The sequence below is a fragment of the Vigna angularis genome, chromosome 7, assembly GCF_016808095.1.
Source record: "Vigna angularis cultivar LongXiaoDou No.4 chromosome 7, ASM1680809v1, whole genome shotgun sequence".
Classification (NCBI taxonomy): Eukaryota; Viridiplantae; Streptophyta; class Magnoliopsida; order Fabales; family Fabaceae; genus Vigna; species Vigna angularis.
This window is the reverse complement of record NC_068976.1, coordinates 18,611,838-18,620,590: the sequence shown is the minus strand read 5'-3', so window position 1 is coordinate 18,620,590 and position 8,753 is coordinate 18,611,838. Positions and strand designations below refer to the sequence as shown.

The 8,753-nt window shown below is 34.1% G+C and overlaps 2 protein-coding genes across 5 annotated transcripts; both read left to right on the top strand.

Annotated features, from left to right (window-relative positions):
* LOC108337999 (uncharacterized) lies at positions 1 to 1,777 on the top strand. The gene has a single exon (XM_017574604.2). It carries the CDS (start codon positions 185 to 187, stop codon positions 1,688 to 1,690), a length of 1,506 nt encoding a protein of 501 aa, XP_017430093.2. The 5' UTR covers positions 1 to 184; the 3' UTR covers positions 1,691 to 1,777.
* Positions 1,778 to 1,921: 144 nt separating this feature from the next.
* Positions 1,922 to 4,960, top strand: LOC108338002 (probable serine/threonine-protein kinase WNK11). 4 transcript variants are annotated; one of them, XM_052880235.1, is made up of 4 exons: positions 1,922 to 2,841; positions 3,021 to 3,072; positions 3,274 to 3,791; positions 4,216 to 4,960. In XM_052880235.1, exons 3-4 carry the CDS (start codon positions 3,288 to 3,290, stop codon positions 4,603 to 4,605), a joined length of 894 nt encoding a protein of 297 aa, XP_052736195.1. In that variant the 5' UTR covers positions 1,922 to 2,841; positions 3,021 to 3,072; positions 3,274 to 3,287; the 3' UTR covers positions 4,606 to 4,960. The 4 variants fall into 4 exon arrangements, with proteins under 4 accessions (XP_052736195.1, XP_017430096.1, XP_017430095.1 ...); XM_017574607.2 differs by having other exon boundaries at positions 3,269 to 3,791; XM_017574606.2 differs by having other exon boundaries at positions 3,264 to 3,791.
* Positions 4,961 to 8,753: the final 3,793 nt, after the last annotated feature.

Sequence of the window (8,753 nt, the reverse complement as noted above, 5' to 3'; positions counted from 1 at the left end):
GTGTTCATAAAACGAAAAACACGGTTTGGGAAATTTGTTCCAAGTTCCCGTATTGCTTCGTCTGTGTTGAACCAGAAAATCATCTTCTACCCAATACCGTCAAATCCTAACCCTAAAAGCTTCAACTTTTGAACTTGCAATCCCAAATTCCTTCAATCAATCGCTCTACTTTACCCTCAGCAAAATGCTTCAATCCCCAGGACACTCGCCGCTCCACTTGTCGTCGCCTTCTCCTTCGATTTCGCAGGTGTCGGTGCAAAACCCTAATGATCCAACATCGTTGTCGTCGTCGAGTGCGAAGAACTCTAGGGTTCTGGACGAGGACACTTACGTGGAGGCGTTGGAGAAGATCATCGAGCGCGACTACTTCCCCGACATCTCGAAGCTCCGCGACCGCCTCGACTGGCTCGAAGCCATAAAAACCGGCGACCCCGTCGTCATTCGCGAGGCTCAATTGAAGATCCTCGAGCGCCGCGCTGGCGCATCAAAGGTAACCAATCCCAACGATACTTCTAGAACCGCCTCCCACACACCCGGTTCCACCTTCGTTAGAAATTTCACACCTTTGGATGAATTTGACGGAAAGCCCCCACAAACGCCTGGTTTAATCCCGGAGGTTAAAGAGGGGGAGAATAATGACGGTGGAGTTGATACTTCGCTTGGTCTCGATCAATTTCTTAGGAGGTATACCAGTGAGGACAATCATAGCTTTTCCAAGATTTTAGAGAAAGTGAATAGGAAGAGGAAAGAGAAGTTTGGGTATTTGAACGAGGATGTGAAGGGAATTGAGGATGTGAAGAGGGATAGAATTACCGATGGATATGGAACTTCTTATCAGCCTCCGAGTACCCTTGAAGGGTGGAATTACACTGCCAAGAATTTGTTGATGTATCATCCCGCTGATCGGGGTGAGGTTCCCCTGACTGAGGAGGAGATGGCTGTTAGAATTAAAGCTGCCACTAAAGAGATCAATCGTGGGAACACTAGGTTTCATGGTAAAATGATGGATTCTAGGCCGAAAGATGATGGTACTGTGGAGGTGCTTTATACGCCTGTTGCCGGTGCTACACCGGCCCCTATGTCTCTCAGAGATGGGGATAGGTTGCAGAAGTATGATTTGGAGGATTTGAGGAAGACTCCGAATCCATTTTATTTGGAATCTGAGAAAAAAGCTGATAATGGTTATAGCTATGTTAAGACACCATCCCCTGCACCTGGTGTAGATGAATCCCCCTTTATCACTTGGGGAGAAATTGAGGGGACTCCATTGAGGTTGGACCAGGAGGATACACCGCTTGATATTGGTGGTAGTGCTGATGGACCTCATTACAAGATTCCTTCTGCACCGGTGCGAGATGCTAAGGCACACGCTCTTTCCAGGGAGGCTGCACGGAAGCTCAGGGAAAGGTCAAAGATGTTTCGTAAGCCCCCATTGGCATCACGGGTTAGAGGCGGGAGTGCTAGCCCAAGCATGCGTATGCTGTCTCCTGCTGCACAGAAGTTTGTAAGGAATGCATTTGCCAAGTCCTCGTCCTCTGTTGATGAAACGCTTCGAGCAAGTTACCGTGGTTCTACTCCTGCTTTGTCTACTCCTAGAACTGTTGATAGAAGTGTGTCAAGGGTTGGTAGAGATGGGAGCACGGTTTCCATGTCTCCATCTGTTAGAGAAGACTCCAATCCTCCCCCTTGATAATGTGTTTAAATTGTACTCTTGTATACATTTGGAGAGAAAGAACAATCTGAGAATAATCTAGACGTTGCATACTGAATTTTGTAACCTCGGCTTGATTGTTTATTCTTTTAGTAGCCTTACTCTTCGATTACTGGTTTTCTATGTGCAAAATCTTCTTTGTAAAAGTTCTTCAGAAGGCATCGCGTATATTGGATTAACTACGAAGTTACTATTGACCTTTTTGTTTATTTGATTGGTTTCGTTCTTTTTGAATAATTTCTTCACGTTCTTTGATTAAAGTAGGTTTTTTCTGGTTTCACCATGCATCTGTGCAGTTGCCAGTCATGTAGCCAAATCTCACATGGAACTGATGAACTGATGTAAATGGCAGTTTGATAAGTATTTTTATGGTATGACTCTTTAGAGTAATAATCAGATGATGGTTATTATCGTACGAGACTTGAGCTTGCGTTATGATGAATGTGCAATGACAAAAATCTCTTTTCAGTTCTTCAATTTCATTTACTTTCTAAATAAACAAAAACAACCAATCGCAACAAAGAAAGCCATGGGAGCCATTGACTGTGAGAGGCCTGGGTGTGTTCCATTTATCAAATGACCATTGATAAAGTCAGTTGCTTGTTCATCCATCTTTTCTTTTCAGTAGTTTGTTCGTCACTCACTAAGTTGATAAATCTGTCAAAATTACATTGATGAGCATTTTTGTCAATTGATCCTTAATAAACCGTACGGATGAACCAATGGTATTTTGCCAGCAGATTACATAAATGTATAACGAAAAAAAAAGTGATGGTTATTGTACTTTGAGGGTGCGTAGACTTTCAAAAAGTATTAACACACCTCAAGAAACTTCCAAGACTATAACTTTGCTATATAGAAAGAACAAGCAATCAATGGATCTAAACATTTCAGATCAACGTTGATTCCACTTTTAAGCTAATTGACCCCATTTTTTTTCATACACTTTGCAGACGGCGAGTGGTATTTGAAAACAGATAATTTGGAAGAATCGTGAGGTAATGATGTTTGGAAAGAGATTGGAAGAAAGAGATAATGAAGTAGTGTTGGTAATTTGTAGGTGCAATTGAGCACGGGCTTCGTCTGAAACTTTAGCTGTGAGTGCAGTGTTCCCCATTCTTCTCGTGAATGTAAGAAAACACCTTCAGAATTCAGATGCAGTGATTCTCTTGATCACGATTTTGTGTCATGGAAAGGGGATTGTGTTTGTGAACCTCTACATTTGCCACCTCATACATTCATTTCCACTTCTAACAAATTCCACCACAATCGTCTCTCGGCTATTTAATCTCTACACTTCCATTTTCAGGGTTTCAAGTTGAGGTCCCACATTCTCAATTCTCCTACCGCTACCTGTTAAGGTAACCTTTCCAATTTGCGCTTAAAATCACTATTCTACTTTAATTTTCATGCATTGCAGTAACAGAAATTGTACAATCCAAGAAATATAGAATATATGTAAGGTAGCTGATGTAATGAAGTAGGGTTGTTAAAAATTATTGAAGCAATGGTGTAATGATTCACTTTCGTGATTAATTTTCAATTTGTTTAGTTTAGTGTAGGAGAGAGATTGAAAATGCCTGCAGAGAAGTCGAACAGTTGCGACACCGAAGTGGAGGCGTTCGTGGAGGTTGATCCGACGGGAAGGTTCGGGCGTTACAACGATCTTCTCGGTTGTGGTGCTGTGAAGAAGGTTTACAGAGCTTTTGATCAAGAGGAAGGAATTGAGGTGGCGTGGAATCAGGTTCGGCTCAGGAATTTCAGCGAAGACCCTGTTCTCATCAATCGCCTTCATTCTGAGGTTGAGTTGCTCAGAACCCTCAGCAACAAGTACATCATCGTCTGTTACAGTGTGTGGAAGGATGAGGAACGCCACAACATCAATTTCATCACCGAGATTTGCACTTCCGGGAACCTCAGGGATTACCGCAAGAAGCACCGCCATGTCTCCATTAAGGCTTTCAAGAAGTGGTCCAAACAGGTCCTTGAAGGGTTGGAGTATCTTCATACTCATGATCCATGCATCATTCACAGGGATCTCAATTGCAGCAACATCTTCGTTAACGGCAACATTGGCCAGGTTACTTGCTTTTGCTTATTATTCGTTCTCATGCTATTGAAATCATATCAAGAAATGAAACACAGTCATGCCAAACTTAAATGCAGTTCATTTCTTTTCACAGGTTAGATGAAAATTCGGTTTAACTTATGTGCATGTTTGGTTTCCCGGCTTAGATATTGTAAATTTAAGATGCATTCTACTTTCCAAAGGTGATCGAACAAAGTTAACCATACATATATGGTTAACAAAAGGAGAACAGAAAAAGAAAATGCAAATTAATTCCTCAACTGGTTTTGTTATCTAACTTTAGAATACTTGTTGAGAATCAATTTTTTATAATTTAGTAGACTCTAGATGCGAAATTGATTACTAGAAAGTATCTTTTGAAACTACAACGTGAGCATAAAAGTGAAAAGATCCTTGGTTTTTCATCTTTTTGTAGGTGAAAATTGGTGATCTTGGATTGGCTGCAATAGTGGGACGGAACCATGCTGCACATTCTATTTTAGGAACACCTGAATACATGGCACCGGAGCTGTATGAGGAAGATTACACTGAGATGGTGGACATATACTCTTTTGGAATGTGTTTGCTTGAAATGGTTACAATGGAGATACCCTACAGCGAATGTGACAGTGTGGCGAAGATCTACAAAAAGGTCACTAAGGGAATTAAGCCTCAGGCTTTGAGCAAAGTCACAGAACCAGAGGTGAAGGAATTCATTGAGAAGTGCATAGCACAGCCAAGGGCAAGACCTTCTGCCACAGATCTCCTTAAGGATCCTTTCTTTTATGAACTCAACAATGATGAAGAATCGACGCCATTAAATTGATATTGTCTGACCCTTTTGTCCAATTCAACAACTTTTCACTTCCAATCAAAGTATGTTCGTATTACATACTGATAGTTGGTCAGTAGATGCATTTCCTTTCCAGTTTCACTGTATCTGTATTGTACAGACTGAAAGTGCCAATCAACCCAGTTGCAGCTTTTTCAGTGGATTCCCTTATTTGTTTCTGCCATGTTCTGTTTTATTTGCTTCAACACTGAAATCGTTAGAAGGGTGTCATAAAATGGGTCGTCAAGCTCATTTGGATCATAAGCAAACAATTATCAACTATAGATTGTTAGATTTGAATTTCATATTGAAAATTCATCCTAATATAATATTATATGTTTATAGTTAATCATAACAATTTTATTGTATGGTATGTATAATATATTTATACTTATAAATATATAATAATTTGTGCCGTAGTGGTAAGGTTATGTAATTTTTTTATTTATATACAAGAAATTAAAATGATGAATGTGATAATAACTCTGATAAATTATAATAAGTCTCTTTATCTGATAACTTTTGAAGGTTGAAAATTTTAATCAACAACTTGTAAAATAAAAATCTAATCTAATTTAAATCACAAAAATATTAATTTTTTGTTTTAAATTAAAACTCAATCAAATCAATTGGTATTTTCCTTTTATATTTAATTTGATTGAAAATAGAATCAGAAGAATCTGATATACCCTTCTGCTAACAGATCTTCTTCTGTGTTAAAATAAAGTGCATAAAACTATTTAAGGGTGACAAATAGGATCATTGGTCTAATCTGATTTAGGCAGTTTGTACCTCCTGCATCCCTTATAAAAGAAATCTTTTCTTTTTAGGTTGTATAATTGGAAAACTAAAAATAATTTTTAAATTTTGTAATCTGAAAATAGAAAATGACAAAAAGAAATAGTTTTCTAATTATATAATTTGAAAGTTATTTTTTATTTTTAAATTATATAATCTAAACTTGTTATACGAAAAAAGACAGTTTCTAAATTATATAATTTGGAAATTATTTTTTGACTTCTGAATTCTAAAACTGAAATATTATATTTTATTTTTAAAAATGACTTTCAGATTGTATATAATCAAGAAAAGGCAAAAGTGGAATTATCTTTATATAGGATTGTAGGAGAGAGTTTTGTGGAGGTGTATGAAAAAACCATCTGTGATAGACCGTTGGTCCATTGAGAAAAAGAGGATAAAACCTTAGCCCATCCTAGTAGAGGTTAGCTCGTTAGATTTTTTTTATATATAATGGTACTTTTAGTTTTAAAAGCATATTTAATTATGTAAAAAGTTAAGTTTAATTAATTAATGTATCTAATTAAAATAATTAATATAATTATTATTTTTATATATTAAATTAACTTGTCATAATTAATAATTGAAACATAATTTTGTAAGTATAGATAATTTGTTGTAATATTCTTATATATTTGTATCTTTCAAATAATATAATACAAAAATTTAATTTTTTAAACTATTTTTTGTTTTCTCTTTCAACTTAAAAAAGTAAATTAACGAGTCAAAATGAACTAATAAATTAAAAAAAATCAATTTAATTTACAAAATCTAAAAAACATTAATTTATCATTTTTTAGATATTAGAGGTATAAAAGTCAACATACAAAAATACATACTTATGTTAAAACAAATGTTAATGTAGGTCCAACTTGACTTAAACTTAATGATTCAACTTGATGTGAGTCAAATTTGACTTAGTTTGGTGTGGGTTCAGTTTGGTCTGCCCCAACACAAAATCTATTCAATCCAGTTTGAGATGTGTCTGACTTGACTCCGGTTTTTTGATGCACGCTCAACTTGACTCAATTAATATGGTCTCAATTCAACTAAGGAGAACACGTTCTTAATTAACCTTTGTTTAATGTAGATTTAACTTGACCTCAACTTGATCTACTTGACTTGGTCCGACTCAACCTAAACCATACTAACCTAGGATTAATTTAGATAGACTCGATCCTTGCCGAACTTAATTTGATTCATACGAAACTTGACTTGATCAATATGGATCTAACTCAATATGAGTCAAATCTAGTTTGACCCAACATGAGTCAAATCTAGCTTGACCCAACATGAGTCAAGCTTATCCTAACTTGACCTAATCTACCTGAAATTAGATTTAGCATAATCTGGACTCAATCCAACTTATTTTGTCTCAATGTAATCTGACCTAATCTAAATCCATTTCGAACAACTTGAAATGATGCAACTTGAAATGAAACTAGACTTATAAATATTTTTAATGGGTATAAATTTTTAAAAATTTTTATCATTTTTATTTTAAATAAGTTTTTTACTTTAAAGAAAATCTGGACCTGCTCATGAAACTTTTGTTTGTATTTTGGTTCCACGGACATTTTTTCATATCAATTTTTTGTACCCAAATAGTTCGTGGTCAAAGCCTCGACAAATTAACATGCCTTGGTATCATCATATTAGTATCTTGATATTTACCAGCTGCAAAAATGATAGGCAATATTTATATCTCTATGTAAAAAATACAAAGTTATCACTCCCATCATACATATAAAAGATCTAAATATATAATAAAATCACGTGCAAAAGAGTTGCAAAAGGAACAACACTTGAAAATTCCTAAACATAGTGTTCAAATTACAAGAACAGAGGAGAAACAGATAACAGCTATTTATATACTTTTACGAAATCAGGGGTGCACTCAATGTCTCTACATACATACATACATATATATATACATATATATATATATATATATATATATATACATATATATATATATATACATATATATATATATATACATATATATATATATATATATACATATATATATATATATACATATATATATATATACATATATATATATACATATATATATATATACATATATATATATATATATGTGTGTGTGTGAGAGAGAGAGGAGAGATGTGGAATATTAATTAAAAATTCCAGTTGTGCATATGTATGAATAACTTTGGTAAATGATTGCTTCATTTCTAAGAATAAAAAACAAAAATACAACTTGATGAAATTCCTGTGGGATTAGCTTGCCAACCTCTTTGATGTAAGACTCAATTATATTAAAAACACCATAAGAATCAAACACATGCAAGAACCACTTTTCAATACAAGCCACTCATTAACAAATAGGAAAATGTTCAATAAAATAATTGTATAGTTAACAAATTATGATATACTTAGATCTTCAACACTTGTTGAATGGAGTTTAATTACTAACTTTCTGTATAAGGAAAAAACTTTATTAAGTTCAAGAAAACTCTAAAAATGTTATAATTAAAATATATTAGCCGTCATGGATATACAATAAAATATTAATTCACATCATATGAAATTGAAAATATATATCGATGGTTGAGAGATTAACTAAACTAATCCATCATCTTAACATTAATTCTAACACCCACCCAAGTTGGCAATTATGTATTAGCATTTACAGCTAGTGAGAAATAATACAAAACAAAATCAAATGTATGACTTGCAGCTATGTTGTCAAATTACAATGATGTCGAAATCACACCAACAAAATACAAAGTGATCATCAATGACAACTAAGAGAAAAGATTAACATGGTACAAGTCACAATCTCCTTCAACCTCGTAACAAAGCACAAATCAAATAAAGATTTGTCTACTATAGTTGAGAATAAGCAATCAATTAATACTCATATACAAACTTCACCAATCTGAACTAAAACAAGTATATTATGCAAAAAACACTATAGTAACTATATTGTTAGAAGGAAAATGTCTTTTTAACAACTCTTTTATAACAATATATGTGATAATTTGTGATTGATTCGTTTCAAATATGCGGATCAATAAAACAGTGACACATAATTTATTGTCAAAAAGTTGTTAAAAAAAATTATTAAAATATCATGATCTTTGTTAGAATTTTAAGAGTAAATTGATCTGTCATGAATAAAAGAAAATAGAACATCATATAAAGACGAAGACTCATTAATCCTAAATTCATTAATTCATTATCTTAAACTTTTTGATTAAAAATAGTATTCATTTTCTATCTTATTGGACTCAAGTTTTATTGATGATGTATCTTCTCAATAAATCTATCCGAGAACCTCAAAAGATTATTACCTCGTGTAATTTGAATACAGT

Excerpts from the sequence above, each read along its gene's own strand:
- LOC108337999 (XM_017574604.2), top strand. The coding sequence starts at position 185 with ATGCTTCAATCCCCAGGACACTCGCCGCTCCACTTGTCGTCGCCTTCT.
- LOC108338002 (XM_052880235.1), top strand. The coding sequence starts at position 3,288 with ATGCCTGCAGAGAAGTCGAACAGTTGCGACACCGAAGTGGAGGCGTTC. Across the intron at positions 3,792-4,215 it reads TTAACGGCAACATTGGCCAG|GTGAAAATTGGTGATCTTGG; the intron begins GTTACTTGCTTT and ends ATCTTTTTGTAG.